The sequence below is a fragment of the Platalea leucorodia genome (assembly GCF_965183815.1).
Source record: "Platalea leucorodia genome assembly, chromosome: 4".
Taxonomy (NCBI): domain Eukaryota; kingdom Metazoa; phylum Chordata; class Aves; order Pelecaniformes; family Threskiornithidae; genus Platalea; species Platalea leucorodia.
The window spans coordinates 88,300,313-88,320,764 of record NC_138826.1 but is presented as its reverse complement, the minus strand read 5'-3'; the positions used below and the strand labels follow the sequence as shown (position 1 = coordinate 88,320,764).

Here is a 20,452-nt window from a genome sequence, read left to right as displayed (position 1 = left end):
CTGGCTGCTGGAGCCCTGTTGTTTTCTGTGTGTGTCCTCCTTTCTCTGTTCTTCCCAGCCCCTGAGCTACCTGGTCTCTCCCTTGTCTAGGGAGATCATCTGCTTGGATACTCACTCATGGGGGAATGCCAGCATCACGCTCTGGACTGCGTTCATGTAGATGTGGGTGAGAGCTAAAAACCAAGAGCTGCCGCTGCTTTCAGGACCTGCTTTGAGATGTCTTGCAGGAGTGGCAGCTGAAAGGCCAAGTTGCTACCAGAAGGTGTAGGGAGGTGGCAGTCCCGGGCCACTTGGTTTTCTCACTTGGATGACTGCAGCCTGTGTGCTTCTGGCTGAAGATCTCTGCAAGAGTGGAGCCCTAAGCTCAGTTGCCCTGCAGCTCCACCACCTCTTGAGTGCCACAGCCCTTTCATCACCAGGGAGTCCACCTGGGAATGGTGTATTACAATAAACAGCCATTAGGTATGTCACATATATGCTGCAAGGAGCAGAGCCCAAGGTTCAGATCTCCCATGTCCAGCTTATCAGCAGTTTTGCCTCTTCCATTTTTCTTAATGAAGTTAAACATTTAATCCTTTTATTTTTCCACTCTATAGTGGCATAGCTTCAGCAGCAGTGGGGCAGGCTTCTGCCCCACACAAGCGAGGAGCCTGATTTTTCAAGTGTTCCTCCAGGCAGTGAGAGATGGTGGACTCCCTCCAGGCTGAGAAGGGAATTGAGCCCACACCTCCCCTTCTAGCCACTTGAGTAGAAACCAAAACTGTTGGTGGATCTTACAATGACATCATGGACCTTAATCTGAAGGAGCAGCCAAAGGTAGCAGCATTCAGAGTGGATCCAAAGTGGACAGAGCCACCTCTGCTCTTCTGATAACCTTAGTGTTTTCTCTAGGTGAGCCTACACAGCTCACTGCCATGTGCGCTGGCTGGTTTGCATCCACTCCTGAGGCACCCAGCTCTCCCCACAAATGTTTTCCCCACAGGGTCACAGATGTCAAGCCAGTGACCAAGTGGCTTAAAGCATGTCACCACAATGCCTCCTATTTAGGTACCCAAATCCTCTGTTGGATCTTGCTCAGGACTTGTCTGAACAGCGTGTCTGCCTTTCTGCACTTTCAGCAAATCTGTGTAAGAACCACTTTCAAGAGAAGACAGGAAGTACAGTCAGAACAGGGACATCATGGTCAAAGTTTTCTTTCACTTTTCTCATTAGAAAATTCTACTATGGCTGTTTCTTTAGTATCCAGGTTTTCCCATAAGTGCTGCATCTCAAGCATCTCTGGAGCAGCAGCAGAAGTAACATTTTTTCCATCACTGAAGGTCCTTTGTTGTGAAGTTGTCCCAGAATCTGTTGAAGGTGGTGCAGTGTTGGCATCCGACACTGTACTATGACTATGGAAGCTTGGTAAACTCCATCGCTGAAGGTTTCTCTCATTATCTGTTATGAAACCAGCTATGTTACTACTGTGGGGTTCATGTTTGGGCTGCCCTATCACAGTAGGAAGTGACTGATGCACCTCAGAGCCTGGGAGGTACGTAGTCATTTCTGGGGGGAAAAAAGGATGGTCCAGAAGAGTCACATTTTCCTCGGTTAGGCTCCTCTGGAGCTTCTCTTCTGGCATGCTTGTGGTGTGCTCTGTTTGCAGATCTGGTTTGCCCAGCACATCAGGTGCTTTCTCCTCGGCTTGAGAGACGATGACCTCAGGAACTGGCTTGTTTGTCTCGGATGAGGTGTCACTGTCGCCAAACTGTGCCTCATTCCTTGAGGTTTCAGTTATGGGTCCTAGATCTCTGCTACTATGAAATCTGTTGCTTCTGTCAACTCCTTCATGTTTCTTCTTGAAGCTTGAGGTAGAGTGTCTCCCTCTTGTGTGCATTTCTTGCAACCGTCTGATGTGCCCCCTTTCATCTGCAGGGAAAAACACCGAATTCTCACTTGTCTGCCGACTGTAGCGCCGGTGAGATGGCGACGAAGGGCCCTCGTGGACGCTGAGAAATCTCTTGACTCTTCTCAGCACTGAACGTTGTCTTCGGTGTTTCTCTTCTTCCCAGGGCCACTCTTCTCCATAGAGGAATTCGGTATCAGCCAACCTGCCAAATAAAGCCAGGTAGTACGTGTCACTTACATAAAGGAAGCGTGCGGTCTACATGCACATATATCCTGCTGTCTCAGCAAGAAGACATAGGAACCAAGGCCCCAGTGTGTCCCCAAGAAAGAGCATGGAAAGGGTGAAAAAGGGGTGAGGGTGCCAGGAAATAGTGCCTGCGCCTTTGGACCAGCCGGATCAATGAAAGCTCTCCATGTCCGGGTGTTTCTTCTCCTGAGGACCACGCTGGGAGGGCATCCAGCCAGGCACCTGGCCCCATTTCATATTTGGGCTGCAGCCCTCTGTGACAGCTCCACATGGTTGGGCTTGTGCTTAGGGTGAGGGAAAGAGGAGAACGAAACCCTGCTCAGTGCTGTAGATACTTTTTCAGGAGAATCCTTTGGGGAAAAATAACAACAGTGAAAAAGCTACTCCTGGAAGCAAAGTGCGACGGTTTCAAAAAATGTTGGAATTACTCAGATGGCCAAATGTCACTTACTTCTGGGGCATGACAGTGTACTTGAAAGTCTCACCTGCACCTGGTACTCTTCTCCTGCCCAGCCTTGGTGGTTCATGAGAATGGCTATTGCTTCGTCTGCTAGGCAATTCAGTACATATTACTGACTCAGTGCAGCCCAGAAGACAAGTCAAACTGTCCCAGTTACCTGTCCTAAGGGCAAGGATGGCAAAGGAGCTTGGAACAAACCTGAGGCGAGGAGCACATGGAGGCTATGCTAACCTGGAGGGACAGAGGAATTTCATCCAGCATTTGTGAAGATGTTGGCTTGAGGGGACAGGAGAAGACTTTGGATTTGGGCTCAAGTTTTATATATTTGCTTTGGACTTGGATGAATCCTTAGACCTTGTTTTTGAAGTCTGCATAAGAACTACCCATTTTTTTAGAGATGAACATAGAAACAGTTCAGAGGAGAAAATAATTAATAAAAAAGTCAACACATCAGAGCTATTTGCATTTCACAGGGGCTAACATGGAGCTATTTTTCATTCACCCCCCCCTTCATTTTTTGTGTGAAGTGCTTCTTACTAAAAAATTGTTTGCAGACTTAATAATGTTTATTCTTTTCTTGGCCACTTTTTTTCCCCTAGCAATTGCAGTAAAATAAATTATATTCTATGGATTTGTCTTCTTTATTGTTTTACTTTCTTCTTTACTTTTCTTTTGGCCATCTTATAGTTTTTCCAGAAGGAAATAAATTCTGAAAAGGCTGTGTGTGATAAAAGGAACTCAGTAAACCATTGTTCTTTGTACTAGAATGCATGCAAAAATGGAAAAATAAGAGGAATAAAAATGAGAAAACACCAATTTCCAGGCCAAATGAAGCAAAAAATTAAGCACATTGTATTTTGATAAAGGCTGGAAAATGTTGGAAAAACTGAAAACTTCTTGAGATAAGTTTTAAAGTGAAAAAAATGGCTACTATAAAGTTTTAAAAAAGATTTTCAGATAAAAATGTCTAGTTGCCCTGGTATTTGTTCAGGCATGGTGATATTTACACTTACTGACCTGTTCTGTATTACAGCATGTCACGAGTGTTTAAACTGAACAGCTTCTAAGCTGACTAGCCTATCACTGATTTCTCATGTAGGTCCCGACAACACCAGGCAATCCTATATCCTCTATATGTTTCTTTATAAGGATGGTTCTTGTGTTGATCTCTGCAAATAACTCCTCCTCTTTAACTCTTCACAAAATCTGATCGCTCCAGCTTCCATACCTAGATTATTAGCCAATGAAAAGTCATACAACGTTTAAGATAATTTCTTGTTTATCTTTACAAGAATCTGGACTGATTTTAGCCATCATCTGCTAACAAAACAAGCAAAGGAATAGCTATTTTGCTAACTGGGGGTGCATGAAGAAGCTGTAGTAAATAAAAAAATATTGAGAAAAGTCAGTCATTATCTTCAGGTGCCATCCTGTGCTCAGAAACTATCGACAAACCGTCCCTCCAAACTTACTCTATTTATTAATTACACAATTTAAGCTATGGGTGCACAGTTCATATGGACCACTGGAGACATCATCCCACCAACACCAGTCTGTTCACTCTCGCCTAACATCATCTCCCATCTCTGTCTTCCCTGTTCACACTATCGTCACAGCCCGCAGCCCCGCGCTGACTGTCTGTCAGTCAACGTGGCCTGTAGGCGTAGTGATCTTTCTGATGGCATTAAGGACCCTTAGTGCCACTCACCCCATTTCAATAGTCGATCCAAGAAATGAAGGAATACAGTAATCAGCAGCTGCTTTTGTGTAGGGTGGCCGAGCAGAGGAATCGTTCCAGTAAATGTCTTTCTCCATCCTTGGTAAGTTCATATGCATCTCGTCCACCGCCAGAAGTGAGACCTGATTTTTTTTGGTATAAATCATGTCACTTTCAACATAGTACAGTATACAAAATAATCTGCTTTGTACTCCCTGGGTCAGCATTTCTTTCAGAATCCTTTTAAAGTAAGCTGTGTATGCTGGCCTGGGCATTGGGAAGAGAGTCAGTATTATAAAATATACCCCCTATAACCTCCTATACTCATTAAAGCACAAATTTTATTGTAACTTGAGTCTTCCATGCTGCAAAGATATTTGCGTCAGATTGAAGTCCTTTCCTCACGTGTGATGTAGTTAAATGGACATGTGATCCTCCACGTGCTATGGGAAGTATGTGTAGAGTATTAGTTGTACTTCTTAAAATGTCCAGAGGTTGAGAAGCTTTCCGATAGGCTTCATCCAGATTTTAAGACATTCAGAACCAAGTATGTGACCATCCTGTTCTAGGGCCTTCCAATATATTTCATATAAAGAGCTCTAAGGCACCGTAGCACGAGTAGCCTAAAGTGGTGTTAAGCCAGAGAACATCTTTGGCAGCATGATGGCCTTTGCCACTCCTGTGCGTACCTGCATTGCTTGCTTTGCTTAACATGCTGGTTTGCTTGCCCTTCTCTTGCTCCCTCCAACACTTGGGCTCTGCTTTTCAGCCTCAGCGGTCCCCAGCAGACGTGGGGTCTGACAGCAGCTCAACCCTATGCTTGGCTCTACCTGCAAGGGGAGCAGTGAGTGCCATGGGACCTCTTCATGTCTTTGGGCTCCTTCACGACACGACAGACAGGGGCTGTTTGGGAATCGGGGGTAACTGCAATAAATCTGTACCCTGGCCATCTCACAGCTCCTGCCATTGAGGACACTGGCTCCTGCGCTGACCACAGATGCTGCCACGGGCAGCAGCATCACAACATGAATCATGGTATGGACCCTGCTTATTAGTTCAGGGCCCTGCTTGGTCTTTTTGGTATCTTCACTGCCATTTTTTTCTTCTTAAAGGAAGGTTCATATACAATATTGCAATCTCTAGACATTCAGATTAGCAAAATGTGTTCTTATCTATGTGGGAATAGATGGCTTTTGGATTTTGCAGGATTGACCTACATTACATGTTTTTCCAGGCATAAAGCGAGCTTATAGTTTGAGGTCAGCTGTTTGCATGTTTAGTCAGGCATCATAAATGCCAAATACCAAAATCAAGATGCATTAGCTTGTAAAAACAAAATCTGGGGATCACAGCCATAGGTACTCCTTCAGGGAAAGAATTTGTTTTGCTGATACTTGTTGCCCTTAATTTGTACCTCGATATAAGAAACAGGATTAAATGTAATGATAACCTATGGTACAGTAAAGATGGAAGTAGAAACAACAACAGTAACCTGTAAATTTCTATCGATGCACCAGTTAGTTTCAAAATCATCATCATCTTCTCCAAATGGATTAATAAGTTGTTCAGCGACCTGAAAGGAAAATGAGACAGTGAATAGAGGTTGGCATGCCATTTCAGGACTGCTGCCGCAGAGAAAATAGGATCAGATTTTTTTCTCTCTCCCTGCCTGTCACTTGCAATCATAGCTTGAGCTCCCGCATGATGGTTTTGCCAGCCTAGTGAAGGAACATCTTACTTTCCCTATAGAGTCATATCTCTGTGCCTCGTTGGTGCTGTCAATCATGATTGTCGGTGCTGGCCTACTGGGAATTGAGACATGTCTGGGCCACGGTAATTGTCATATAACATAGTCATTATCTTCCCTTACTGTTGTCTTTGGCTGATTTAAATGAATGGTTTAGCAGCTAGAGGCTCTGTTATTGCATTAAGGTCCACGATACTCCACCAGCCTATTGGGTCAGTATTCCTGAGCCCTGCAGCTGGAGTCTGCAGGAGGGAGTACAGTTCATCTCTCCGGCTCAGCCCTCAGACCCTGCTTCTTTATCGGGGGTAATGCTGATGGCACCCCTCTGAAGCTTTTCAGGAAAAGCAGCCCACCACAAGATTTGACTCAAGCAGACGCCGTGCATCATGCAAGCCAAGAGACAGGATCTGAGTTCGTTCTTTAATTCAACCTGCTGTTTTGTGTTTCTGTACATAAAGTGATTAAAACCGCAGTGGAGAAGCCCATCCTGTGGAGCAAACAACCAGACAGTGAGCTCAGGCACCTTTGTGGTGAGGCACCTTTGTCTGGGAACTAGGCTGGGAAAGGAAACCTCTCTGGCTGCCCGTAGCCTTATCCAGTCCTGCCCCCCTCAAAGGAATAAATAAATGGAAAAACAACCAGAGACTTCCCCCCATCCCCATGATCACCAAAGTACATTGTGGGGAGAAAACTCATAGCTGCTGAGGAAGAAAAAAAAGATGAAATAGGAAAATTTAAAAAAAAAGAAAAAGTTTTAGGAAATTCAGACTGCTTCTCTATTTCTCAGTTCCTTGGTACACTGAGGTTAAATATCCTCTCCCCTTCATGCTTTTCTCCTTCTGTTTGTCTTTTTAAGCCCTGGTTTTGAAGCCAATCACATTCTTGCTGACCCTCCCAAGCTTTCCTGGTGGTCACCAGGGCCATGCACAGGAGCAGTGGCCAGGTTCCTGGTTTAACGTGGATATGGGTGAAGTGACCGTATGATTAAACACCCCTGCTCATGAACCTTGCTATGGAAGGCTATGATCTAAATAACTTATAATAGTAAGGCAGTCACTCCCTGGCTATTTTTTCCTATGTGCCTCTAGGTTGTACCAGTGGGTAAGGACTTGCTGACCCTCCTAGGCCACCACTTCCCAGGCCAGCAGTGGAAGACAACAAATGAACTGCTGAGCAGACTAACATGGCAAAAACACCCGTAAGGCAGGACAAACGAAAAGGAGACAGGGGACACCCCTGCTCACACTCGTTGGCCTGGCCCGTGGCATTAAACTTTGGCTATAGCTATGGAAGTGCTGCAATAGGAATGAGCCAGAACGCAGACTGGGTTGCGGCTCTCCAGGGAAGACACTGGATCAGCTCGGTGTAAACTGGGGGATCACCGCGCAAAAATCCACCGCAAAACCTGTCACATGAGCTAAAAAAAGTGAGCAGGGCTGGGACAGAGGGAACAGCAGCGGTGGCCTTTTGCTTGGCTGTCCTGGTCCTGGCATGTGAGACACGACTTTATTCTCCAGAAAGGAATGTCGTGCTGGACAACTAAGCCCTGTATTTGGATGGTCTGCCTATCCCTGTAATGAAAATGGCGATTTAGAAGTGTCTCACGTGATGGGAAACTTTGTCCCTGTATTGTAGGCATAACAAACCAGGCCCGAGGCCAAGGAATGAGCTCAGCTTCGCCATCATTTCTGAGGAATTGCCAAGTTACTGGAAGTCAATAGCTCGGGGCCCTTTCTGCAGCCTGGCAGCCAAAGCCTAACACACTCAGCAGGAAACCGGCTGTAACCTTCAAGACAGAAATATCCTGACTCGGGGGCACTGCAGGTTTGGACAAACCTCCAGTCTGAGGGAGCACTGTCGATATTAAATCCACTTTTTAAAACTGCTTCTCCTCCCTTTCATTTTCTTATGCGGAAGATTTTTCAGTTACAAGGGCATCTCGTACCTGCCATAGCCAGGAGTTGGCTGGAAGCCCTGAGCCTGACTGGAAGAGATGCTACTAACAGCCTTGGGTGCTGATGAAGGGGAAGCCATTCCCCCCTCATGAGCACCAGCAGGGTGGTCAAGAGGAACAGCTTACAGTTTTGTAACCCACTAGTAAAACCCTGGAAGACATTGCCTAGAGATAAAGCCTCACATTTCTGCAGGAGCAATGTGCTCCCCTCGCCGCACCAGCCTCCCTTCCTCTCTCTCCCGCTCCCCTCCAGGCTGGTCCCTATGTGGTAAACCCCTTTTCCCCCCAATTTCCTAGGACACAGTGCTAGAGGAGCTTGCCCTGCAGGCACTTTCCCCCTCAATCCGCCAGCTCGGTGTGCTGCCTTCTGTACTCTGCCCTTTGGAGTTGGCTATGGGAAGGGGGCTCTAAAACTGGCCAATTTCGTGCAATTTATATTCTAACAGAAAAGTTAGCTCTAAGTTTCCAGCCATGATTAATAATCCCAAAAGGAAATCTTAATGCACATAGACTCTAATGTACCAATTTGCTTTTTATTTGAAACTTTTTTCCAGTTAGTCTACCTTGATACTCACTGCAGAGGAGAGAACTGCCATGAGGTATGTGGCTTAATTACTCAACTATCAGATCAATGGTGATATGTTATCAGAGCAGGCATCAATGGGCTGATGGTTAGCATCCAATTCCTTCTATAACTCTTCTTTTTAATGAACATTTTTATGCAGTGGAGTTGTTGCCAATATTGGCTGTCACTGTTTGATAGCCCTCTGGAACCGGAGACCTTTAATTGCCTGCATCTGATTAAGTTAACAGCAGATACTAAAGGCTGGCTTTGATCATAAGAAGAAAGTATGATTCAGTCCCTTTCAGCCCATGCCAGGTCTGCAGCAGTATTTCCCCATTGCACAGTGGAGTGGGAGAAAGGGTTTTTTTTTTTCATCTTTCATCTATCATTTTATGGTCCACGTCCTGGGACCTGATTTTGCTGGAGTAATACTCCCTTGGGGAGCCGGGGGCTGCACTGGTCCTACTAAAATGAGCTCTTTCTGGTTCCCAACCATTTCTTACTGTAAGATCTGTCAGGTGGAATTAAAAATGTATTGCATGATGTTTCTTTATGACCACGGGACACTTTGGGCTGAATTCAGCTTTGGTGTAGCTCCAATTAATCTTTGGTGATTTTACAGTGTGCCACAAATCTGACACCTTGACTTCAGCTCTGACACCTTCACCCGCTTCCCTAGGGAGGGTTCCCCCATGACCTTTCCAGAAAGCTAGTTTACCTTGAGCCATCCTGCATAGAAGAAGAACTGTAACAGTGTGAAGATTGGAATGTAAAGATCTAAGTCATGTCCCTGATATCCTTGGTCAGTATCCAAAAATTGGCGCCCTATCAGGCAGGCAAAGAAAAAAGTATAGACTGCAAGAGTAACAACCTGCAAAGAACAAAACTTAATTGAAATCATGCGATAATACAATCTTATGCATAAGGCAACACATAGCCAAAGGCCTTTGACTGCCTTTTGCCATGTAATTTACAAATCTGTAGGAAGGTATTACAAATAGAGAGGCCACAGGACTAATTATAGCCAGCAAGAAGACCCAAGAACCATGAAAACATTTCAGTGCTTCCCTCCCCTCTCCCAAATTACGCAAGGCCTTCAAAATATCTCTGCATTAAATATGACTTAAACAGCTAGCCAGGCGTCGATGATCCCATGGGAGTCAACGAGTGCTCAACAGCTCGGAGACTCTGGTTGAGTCTACGGATGTTTTGCACCAAGCTCCCCTTTTACAGAAATTGTGCTTCAAATTTTGTAAAGGGTAATAGCTCAATACCTGGGTATAGACCAGTGGAATTCCAACCCAGTCATAACCAAACAAAAGACTACACCAAGACCGGTACTTATTCATCTCCTAAAAGGAAAAAAAAAAAAAGAAAAAACAAACCCCAACAAACTAAAATTGCATGGGGTTCAATTCTAAATTATAAATATTTTGTTACAGTTCATTTTTGCACATATAAAAGGATGGGGAGATATGAAAGTGTAGTGTATATAAATTGATACCATAATGATATCCAGCACCCCATTGTCACATTTGAATATTCACTTAGTTTATGGAGTTGGAATGCTTAGTATATTACGTATTTCTTCACAAATTATCTTTTGTTTCTATCTTATCTACAGTCTAGTGATACATGAAAGAGAATATACTATATCATAAAAAGAACGTTTGACCACTTAATGAAATATTCAGGGAGATTATCTTCCCTGAAACTGATATTATAATCTTCAAAATGTCAAATTATTCTCATTTTTTTCCCTGCAGCGATGGAACAAGTATGAATTTACAGTGATGTTTTACAATAGTTTTTTACTCATTGGTTTGTTGCTTCAGCTAATACCTTCTTAGTCATATAAATACAATGCCAGTGAACTGCTGCTGTGTGTGCTTGAGTGTACATCGGTACACAGAGAAAAGTGGTATAAATCCTGAGTAAGATCATTTAGATGACACTGGAGAGCTGTGCACACTAAATCAAATTATCTAAGTGAAAAGCTACCACATAGCAATTTCAGATTAGTTTTCTGTAGATTTACTTTTTCTACTTACGTTCATCAGTGTCTGCAGATCTACACTGTCTCGAATCCTTCCCTCTTTTCGTGCCTTCGATGCCAAGTTTCCAAACCAGACAAATGGAACCCAGTATTTCAGGTGGGGAGACTTAAGGTCATCAAAAATTTTTCTTTCGTATCTTGTCATAAAACCTGTTTACCCAGAAAAAAAACCAAAACAACCTACTTCATTTATTCTGTGCTTTCAGTGCTACTGATATTATAAGTTTTGAATATGTTTGGATCTGTTTATGTGATATTTGCATAGAACTATGCAAAATACTATTTATAATTCTAACTAGTAGCCGCCTCCTCTTTTTTTTTTTTTTAGCCTTTTTGCCAGGACAGATCTTGCTTGAAACAACTTCTTTTTGCAATAACTACCTATGCAAAGTCCCTCTTGATCAATATATGCAATAATTTGCTATTACTGTGTTCTCATAGCTGACTGCTGACATATTGTGGATACATATAATACTAGGAATTGTACAGATTACCCTCTAGTTTCATATTCTACTTTTAGAAAAATAAGGAACTGGATATATCAGTCAAGAAACTATCACTTTTCAGCAATGATGGCTTTTAGCAACATCTCAACATATGTTGCAAGGGCAGTTATGTGGCCTTCTGATTCTGATAATTTTTTGGTAAATCTGCAAAGCAGTGAGCAAGCAACAGAGGACACAAGTGCATGCATGAAAGGGAGCTCGACAGAGAGCGTGCCTTCTGCCAGTTAAATACTTCCCTGCCAGATTGTGTTTCGTGTTTTCTTTGGGGTTACGAAGGCGTGCAAAGAGATGGAAAAGGAATCATGCACAGAAATCCTGCTGCTAGCAGGACATGGGGCCAGATGACGTGCTGTAGGGCTGCAGGCTGAAGCTACTCGCTGCCTGGCAATTTGCCTCGCCGGGGTGCTGAGAAGGTGTTAAGTTTCCTGCAGAGTTGTCCTGGCCTTGTGAAGCCCTGCTTCCCCCTGCTGCAAGCAAGTCCAAGGTCAGATAGCAGGGGAGCCAGGGCTGTGTGGGACAAAACCTGCACCAGAGCAGCTCGTTGCCTGGGACCGGCACGGGAGCAGCTGGTTTTTGGAGCAGCACCTCTACCCCCTTTGGCTTCGTGGGTAAGAAAGCTCTGCTCTGCTGTCCTCTTTCCACCCAGCCTTTGAGAAAAACAACCTCCGAAAATTCATGAGGGGGAACTTCACATTTTCCTTCGTCAAAATCCTGGATTTTCTGGGATTGGAGCAATCTTCAGGTTTGGGGGATCTTAGTTTTTGCTCAGGTGTGTGTGTCAGCTACCAGGGTAGGTAAAAGACTTCTTTTGTTGGGTTGACATTAGCTCCGAAACAGGACAAAGTTAATAACGTGGCAGCCCCAAAATAAGGGGCTCAGCCAATTAATTACAAGTTTGAGTACTGAAAATTCAATAAGGGAATTGAGGATAGACAGGAATTTTTCTCTAGTCTCCAACTAGTAACTAAATTAGCCTGTTGTTGCTAACATTGCTAATGATACATGAAGCAGCAAAAAAATAAGTATACACAAACTCAGTTGTGTTAGGTATAAAAATGTGAATGAGGTAAAAGGAGATTTGTTAAACATGGGCAACCTTCTTAAATATTCTGTTGTTGAGGAAAATGCTACTGTTGTACAGTTGCAACAAGTCAACACAGGAGGTATGATATACTGCAAGTACTGAGAAGGAACACAAGGACAGGACAGAAAATTCTGTGGAAGAGGAAAAGTTCAGCAGCAAGCCACAGTACTCCTGCAGTATCCTGGAATTTGAGAACAGAATAAGATACAGCATTTAAAGACCCCTGGGCAGTTTGCAGCCAGCTCTCCTAATCAACTGCACAGAAATAATCAGGCAACCAGACAAATTGACCTGCTAGTTATGACTCCTGACTCCTAAAAGTCACTCTTTCAGGCTGCCTTTGATTTCTGGCTGGCCAACCAGGACAGAAAAAGATGTTTCTATCAGGCTGAAACAGACAGACAGAATATCAGAAAATTGGCAGTCTGGAGTAAACACTGGATGCAAGTCACTTGAGAGGCTCTGGGAAGTCATTAGCTGGAAGGACACAGCCTGAGGGGGTCACGAAGAACAGCAAAGCTCCAAGGACCAGTTCAGCTTTCCACTAAACTGGGTACATTTTTGTTCAGAAAAGCTCAACAAAGGCTTATTCTTTTAACAATGACATTCAAATTGTCTTTATTTTTAAAGTTAAGGTGTTTATGTTTATATTAATTAAATATTCTCTTCGATGGATATTAATAATGCCTAGTATTCTTATCACAGAACATACAAAACAATTCTGGATTGCTCTTCCTGCTGGTGAAGGTTAGGGCAATACAAACAATATGCAGTTCAGAACTGCTTGCTGTTATTGCGGCGGCAAAGAAACACTTTATATTCCATTAAATACAGGGGAGGATATCAAACCTCAGTTATTAAAATTAAATTGTTTCTAAATATGATCATGCTATTTTTATTCAAGAGTATTCAAAGAATTAACTGAGGAACTCTCTGAGCAAGAACGCTGGTTTTGACAAGCACTGGAAGACTGGAGCAGTTCCAGAAAACTGGAAATATTTGGCAAATACAGTGCCAAGATCTTGAAAAGGATGATCTAAGGAATGACAGGGCACTGAATCCTTGTGAAAGCATGAAAAGCTTGACATGGGATGCAATCAATAAAGAATCAAAGGACACTAATGTGAACAGTGTCAGCCAAAGTGGTCTTATGGGAAAATTATTGATGAGAACACAAGCCTGGCTAGAAGTCGTCACTCATGCTCTCCTTCAAGTGATTCAAGGAGTATTCAGTTCTCCTGTCAAAACCCAATGGTTTGAGGCAAGACTGGTTCAGGGCACCCATCTACTCACTACTCTGAAGGCTAGTGGTTAGAGAAGAAGGAACTGAAAAGAGGTCATCTCCCACATCTCCAGAGTGCACTAACAATGGTCAAGTAGATAAAAGTTCCACTTTCTGCTTCTGTGTTATGTGGGAAAGAATTAATTTAGGTACTTCACTCCAGCAGAGGGTTTGGGACTGCAAACTTCAGCTGGCCGTAGGTATCCATGTAGTTGGGCTCACACCTCATGTTTCTCTTCAGCATTTCCTCTCCACTGTTCTGGGCTGCTCTCTGCCCAGCTGCTAGCTCATTGCTCATGTTTTTTAAGACTCATGTTCTTGAGCATCCAACTTCCCTCTTGCACCTTGCAGCCAACAGGATTGGTACGCTCAGGACTGCTGCTAGGCATCTGATGCTTATGGCATACGTGCAGCAGTACTCAGCATCATAACGTCATGAATCTGCATGCGCCTACTGCCTACAGCTCCATAAAGAATGCTAAAAAATGAAAAAGAGTTCAGAAACACAGTTAGGAGGAAGATCCAGCACTGAAGACCATATCTTGTAGGGAGAGACTACATATGGTGAAGCTTATTCAAGCCTTTATGCACTCTGCTAACAGGTAACTATTGAGAGAAAAATGGTGTTTTCATTTAATTAGAAAAAGAACAACCCAAAGCCATTACAAAATGCAGTGACTAGAAGATGACTCTGTGCAAGTTCAGACTGAGAATAAAATTTCACTTTTCAAAAGCGAGTTCGCCGTTGTGAATGTCAGTTCACGTAGGATGCAGTGTAATCTCCAGTATACCCAGTTGAATTTTAAATTAAGGCTGGTTATATTCCTAGAAGGTATTATAGCTCAGTAAGAAATTGCAACATGATAAGGGACGCTGTGAGTAAGCTTTTATGCCTTGTGTCATGGATGAGTCAGACTAGATTATCATGATATTGTTCTCAGATTTAAAATCTATGAATTTAAGCAGTTCATATGCTGAAAAGAGAAATGTGTAGCAATAGTTATGCTGTGGCAGTTCTCAGTTTGATAGCAAAATGCAAAATTGGCACAAGTTGTTTCAATGATGACTGTGCTGTAAGTATCAGATTCTGCCACTCACGTTCATATTAAATGCTGCACTCCCATGCAGTCTGATACGTAATGCCATAGGGAGGTAGGGAGGAGATAATTGCAGAGTACTGTCTTAATCACTGGACGTTAATAGGAGCAAAATATACCCTCAAGTGCTCAGCACTGCATCAACAAAAATTCTGTGGCACAATATTAAAACGTTAAATCCTACAGAATAAGTACTGAAATCCACAGAGCTGACTACGCTATCAATACTTAGTTATACAGTTTATAGTAGAATATTTTCCACCGTTAAAAAAAAAAAAAACAAAACCAAAACAAAAAACCAACCAAAACTTGTTTTCCAGTCTACAATTTTTGTACAATGCTGCGACATTTTGTCTCTTTTGGAACAGATTGTCTTTAGCAATAGGGAGGCAGAGCTGGATTAGCCTGCTGGAAGTGCTGTAATTTTCCAGTGCGTACTAGAAGCAGATTGCTGGGGAGAGTGACAGAAGCTTCCTTGACCTCTCACAGGCTCAGGTAAACAGTTTTGTTGAACAGCACAAGGAAGAGAACTTCAAAATCCAACTGAATCCAACATAAATGATTTTTTTCAGTAAGATCAGTACATTCTGCCTGGATTTTTTTTTTTTAATTTCCAAAGCTTCTCACACATTTTTGAAATGTGTATATGTATATACACACTGCATATTTTAACTTGCTACAATTTTGCTTACTAATCTCTGCCAAAGGAATAATTTTAAGAAATGCAAGACGTTCAGTAAAAAACGTATGACTTCTCCTGTTTGGAACAGATCCCCACATCTCTGCGCTGGTGTTCTACCCCTGACACTGATCACGTCAGTCAGAAGGCACGGCATCACACCTTGCCTTGAAATACTCAGCAGTCAGTCCTTCATAGGCAAGCAAAGTCTTACATGATTGAACTCTCTTCCCCATCATCCCACTCACTGTGTTATCAAAACAAACAGAAAATAAAGGCACGCTTAATACTTAGCATATTTATCCCTGAAAAACTAAGGTGAGGTTGTAAATTTAAAGAAAAAACCCTTGGGGTTGGGTTTTTTTAAGTATATCACAACACTTAAAATGTGCAATCTACTTAAAATAAATTGACATAAAGCTGTACTTGTGAAGTGCCTGCAGAGATCAGTCTCTGATACACAAGACAAAGTTATATCCGAGACATCAAGGCAATGCCATATAACAAGTCAACATTCCTACTGCATCATACTATATCTATAACTACATTATCTTTCACGCTTTGGAGAATGTTGTACTTTCTCCATATGCCTGTGTGTTTGGGGCAGGCCTATTGCCTCCATGATTCTGAAAGCAGATCCACATAAGAGTCTCAAACTCATTTGATTTCTATAGTGTTGTTAGATGAAAACTTTAAGAGTATTAAAGATGCATACTTAAGGGCATGTTGTTTAAGCCACTGACAAAAACTTGGTAGCTTTGACATGGGTTAGTATGAGGCACACACGGGGCCAAAGAGGAAAGAAAAAATGAGTCTGGCTCCTTCCCTCCCTGTGTCCCCACCTCTGAGGGAAAGGAAAGCAATTTTGGGGGAGAGGACTCCAGTACCTGCTCCTACCACGTGGTCCATGGTGGGGAACCTTTTGTACACAGCCGTGCTCACAGAGCGAAAGATCAGCAGAGACGTTAAATTCACGTAACGCATGAGAGTCCTCCTTAACAAGCGCCCGTATTCATCTCTACCCTGGACACAGCTAGAGATGAGGAACATCAGACGATCTGGCCACGGTAAGTTCACAAACTGGTTCCACCAGCGATTCACCACCAAAGTAACGTAGAAACCTGGGGGTTAGAATGAAAAAAAAAGTCCAGTGCCTATCAGCATTTCTGTTTAGGTTACTTTGATTTAGTTTGCACAGTGTTATTCATATCACTAAGCTGCTACATTTCCCAGAATAAATGCAGTAAGTCACGTCAAAACCCAGGATGCAATCAGTGCTAATTATTTAATAGACACTGCAACTTAATGTCCCGTTCCAGCTGAGTATCTCATACTCATGAACTTCCGAATTTCCTTTTCTGTAGTAAACCTTGAGTGGATTTAGTGCTTTGAAAGATCAGGCACAATGTATCAGTGTTAGTGGGCACTATATATATATATATACACACACGCAAACTTTATTCTTTTGTTGGTATATTAAGAACATGAGCATAAATGTTGATGTGACAAAAGTGATTGAATTTAAGGAGACCTGTTGGAAGTTGATGATTTTATTGTGAGCCTCTAGCCTCTCATACGCCCCTCAGCTCTGAAATGCTTCCATGCATGGACATTCACAAAATGCCTGAACAGAGAGAACATTGCAGAATAATTTCACATGTAACCAGTACTTACCAAGCACAAAGGTTACTGGGATTTGTTCAGCATATTTGTCACAGTAAATTGATAATTTTTCAAAGAACCGTTTTTGACTACCTGTAAGAAAAAATCTGCAGCAAAAATAAAATATATCTGTCCTTTCATAATATTCTGGCACCAGCTACAAAGTGCAAATATGTATAAATAATCAGGTATGTGCAATCGGGAGCAACCTTGGCTAATGTCTTCAAGCAAATTCTTAAAGGTAAAGTGCTGAACACTTTTGGCATGTAATAAAGAAGCTGGAGGAGAAGACAATATTATTCCCTGGTCTTTGCAGTTTTCTCATGACTAATTTGACTGGCACTACTAATTAGGATCAACACACCTGGAGAATTAGCTTGCTATCTCATACAGACCAATGATAATAGTAAGCTACAAGTCTGCAAGTAGAGCTTGCTCTCCTTTTTCAGAGGGCTGCTTAATAAAAACGCTCAGGACTGCTTGAATTGCAAAAGGTTACCAATCTCTAATTGCTCTTATTTGAAAATGCTACATTGTTGCAGCAGGTTTTTTACTCTTACTCCTATGAAATTTTTCTTTTCTACAAAATTAAAAATACAAATGTATTTATTTTGCAGTGAGGAAAATATTCACCAGATCATAGAAAATGAGTGGAGCATGGCAGCTTCTGCCCATGGATAAAGATATCTAATGAAATACAACAAGCATAAATATAAACAATTTTATTTGTATAGATGAGTATTACAGTTATTCTTTGATTTTCTATAAAAGGAACACACGACAAATATTTGGTGGGTTTTGCTTACAATTGTGCAATAAAACTTGGAGCACATATAGAAAGCTTTCCATGGTGTATTTACCATGGTCTTTAATTGCCTAACATTTCAGTAAAACTAGATTAATTTAAATAAATGTCAGACTTCAGTGTTTCTTTACATATTAATGCTGTAATTTGCTTTCCGAGTTTACAGGTATAGATTACTGTAGATAGAACATTTTAAAATAGAACATTTTGGAAAATCAGTGATTAATTACAGACAAACTGAAACTCATTTTCTCCTTGGTTCACATAAAAAGCAAACACTGAGGTCTAATTACAGATCAAGGTAAGAGCTGAATCATGATTTTGATACTTATGTGTAGTGTACTTCATCAATTAAAAGTTTCACTGTACTAATTGATGCATTGCATCTGTCACACCGGTGTTTAATTCACACCTTGGTGGAAGAAGCAACTCTCCTAATGTGTCTCCCCAGGTGCTGAGTGACGCACAGGTAATAACCCGTCTGGTTTCCATGCAGTTTTGCTTGGCCCTCTGCAAGCTTAAAAATAAAGAAAGAAGTTTGCCACGCTGTCCTAGCTTTAAGCAAAACTTTGCTTTTCCTGACTATATAACCTGGCTCACAAATTATTACCTTTCAGGGTTGTTAAAGAAATTACCACTGAACAACTGAAGACAGAGTTCTGCAAGTAGAATGAAAGGCCTGTACTTATCATTTAAAGCAGAGAGGCATGCTTGCTGCTGCCAACTCAACGTCAGAATGATAAAAGCTATATAACATAGGCTAGCTATGGGTGTTTATTTAGCCTAACTTCAGTAGGACGGCTGCTCAACGCCGGGCTGAAAGTAGAATCGGCTGAATATGATAGACAGTATTTTATTTATACCCTACATGCTTTCTCTGGAACATCAGTGTAAACGTGGAAAGGAAAGGACGTTAGAAAAGGTCCAAAGAAAAGACAATAATTATGTAGTAACCTCCCCCCCAACAGTCATTCATCAGCCTAACACTATGAAGTGTAAAATTACAGTATAACATTTAATGAGATGTGAATTGGAAAGAGTGTACCTGTACAATACACTTATCGCTGTGTAAAGAGTAGCAAAAACAATAAATTCTCTGTACAGCAATTTGTAGATGCTGCCTTTCCACTTTAGGAGTAATCTGTGAAATCCAAAGAAAGTGGCATTTGCTACTTTGCTGGAGTAAGTGACTGTCATCGTCTTGGCAGGCTGTGCCTAGAAACAGTAGAAGAGAAGCAGGAAACCAACATTTTAGACAGCGTATCCTAACCTGAATGCACCCTTGTATAGACAGATACATAGATATACATGCACATATATGCATATAATAGTTTATGTATACATAAATACATGCTATGTGCATTTATATACATAGAAAGAGAGAGAGAAATAAAAATCTTGCAGTTACAAGCCCCGTTGAGACCTGCAGATTGACTGATGCAAGGCTCTATTTGGGCCTTACCTCAAAGAGCACCCAAAAGCAACGGCCAGCACCGAATGTGGCCACCTGCCTGGGTGGTAGCGGCAGGGACACGTTACGCCTCTGAAGCCTCTGCTTACTCTCAGTTTGCTCCAGTCCAGTGTGAGCAAAGACAAGTAAGTAAATTTGCTTGAAATTTTTTTCAAAACTTTGTCAGCACCCCAGCAAGAGAAGTAAAGCTAAATTCCACAAATGCACCTCCCTCCCTAGCCACTATTTTTAGCTGGCTTTGGTGATTATACTAAGCTAAAATCAAATGAATTTGGAGACTGCCTCTTTCACTAACGGTTATGACAGCAGCTGAGATCAGCTGGGGAACCCTGATATTTCTCGGCTTGGCAGCTAGACGTACTCATCAATACTTCAGCATTGCACAGCCATGCAAAAAAAGCCCTAGGGTTCCTCAGGTAGGCAGCATGCGACAGTGTAATTAAAGCAGTACTAAAAGTGTACAGGTAAATATTTTACGCTGGGTTTGTTACTTGCTTACTCAATGTAGGGAGATGCTACAGGAACTTTTATGTGCTTATGAAAAAAAACCTAACTCCAAATGTGGACGAAAGCAGTACAGCATGCAAGAAAGGGAGTAACTAAGACAAGCACAAAGCCTCAAGGTAGTTATTGTGTATCATAAATATGATTCTTGCCTGTATTTTCTTGCTGCCACTGTGGGTCACTTACTCTCAGAAAAAAAATCTGAACCCCTAGTTAATAGACGGCTTGATAGTATTTTATGCAACTTGGCTGTGTCTCTGATGCAGAGCATAACGTAAGCCATTAAAATTCAGCTGTAAAAGTGCCACTTTTTCTTTTAGTCACCAAGGGAATCAGCAGGGAAAAGACATCATAAGCCTTCTATTGCTGACAGCCTGTCTCTTCTCCTCTGCAGAACGGCTGCTCGAGGTTTGCCAGCATGGGCTCGGAGATTTTGTTTTGTGTTATTGTTTTTGTTAAGATGCATGGGTTTTATTCTTTAGCATCCAAATGATAGTTTTCCTGTTTCAGAGACTTGGCACAGGCCTTTGAATTTTTTGTTGTCATTGTTGAACTGCAAAAAGTTCAATTCAGGAACCAAACTGGCTGACTGGCATGCAGAAATGCAGTCCTGTCTGCTAAAAAAACCTGTGGTCAGGATACAATGCTTAAGAAAATGGAAGCAGACATTTCCATTCTCCAGCAGAAATGGGGCTTTATAAACAATGGGAGAAGTCTGTGGTTGGGCTG

General features: G+C 42.2%; 1 protein-coding gene across 1 annotated transcript; it reads right to left on the bottom strand.

Annotated features, from left to right (window-relative positions):
- Positions 1–1,183: 1,183 nt before the first annotated feature.
- Positions 1,184–18,945, bottom strand: BEST3 (bestrophin 3; the record flags this gene model as incomplete). Its single annotated transcript, XM_082309146.1, has 9 exons — positions 1,184–2,090; positions 4,303–4,454; positions 5,804–5,884; positions 9,296–9,448; positions 9,852–9,929; positions 10,629–10,783; positions 16,169–16,402; positions 16,956–17,050; positions 18,794–18,945. The coding sequence occupies 9 exons, from the start codon at positions 18,943–18,945 to the stop codon at positions 1,184–1,186; spliced, it is 2,007 nt and encodes a 668-aa protein (XP_082165272.1).
- Positions 18,946–20,452: the final 1,507 nt, after the last annotated feature.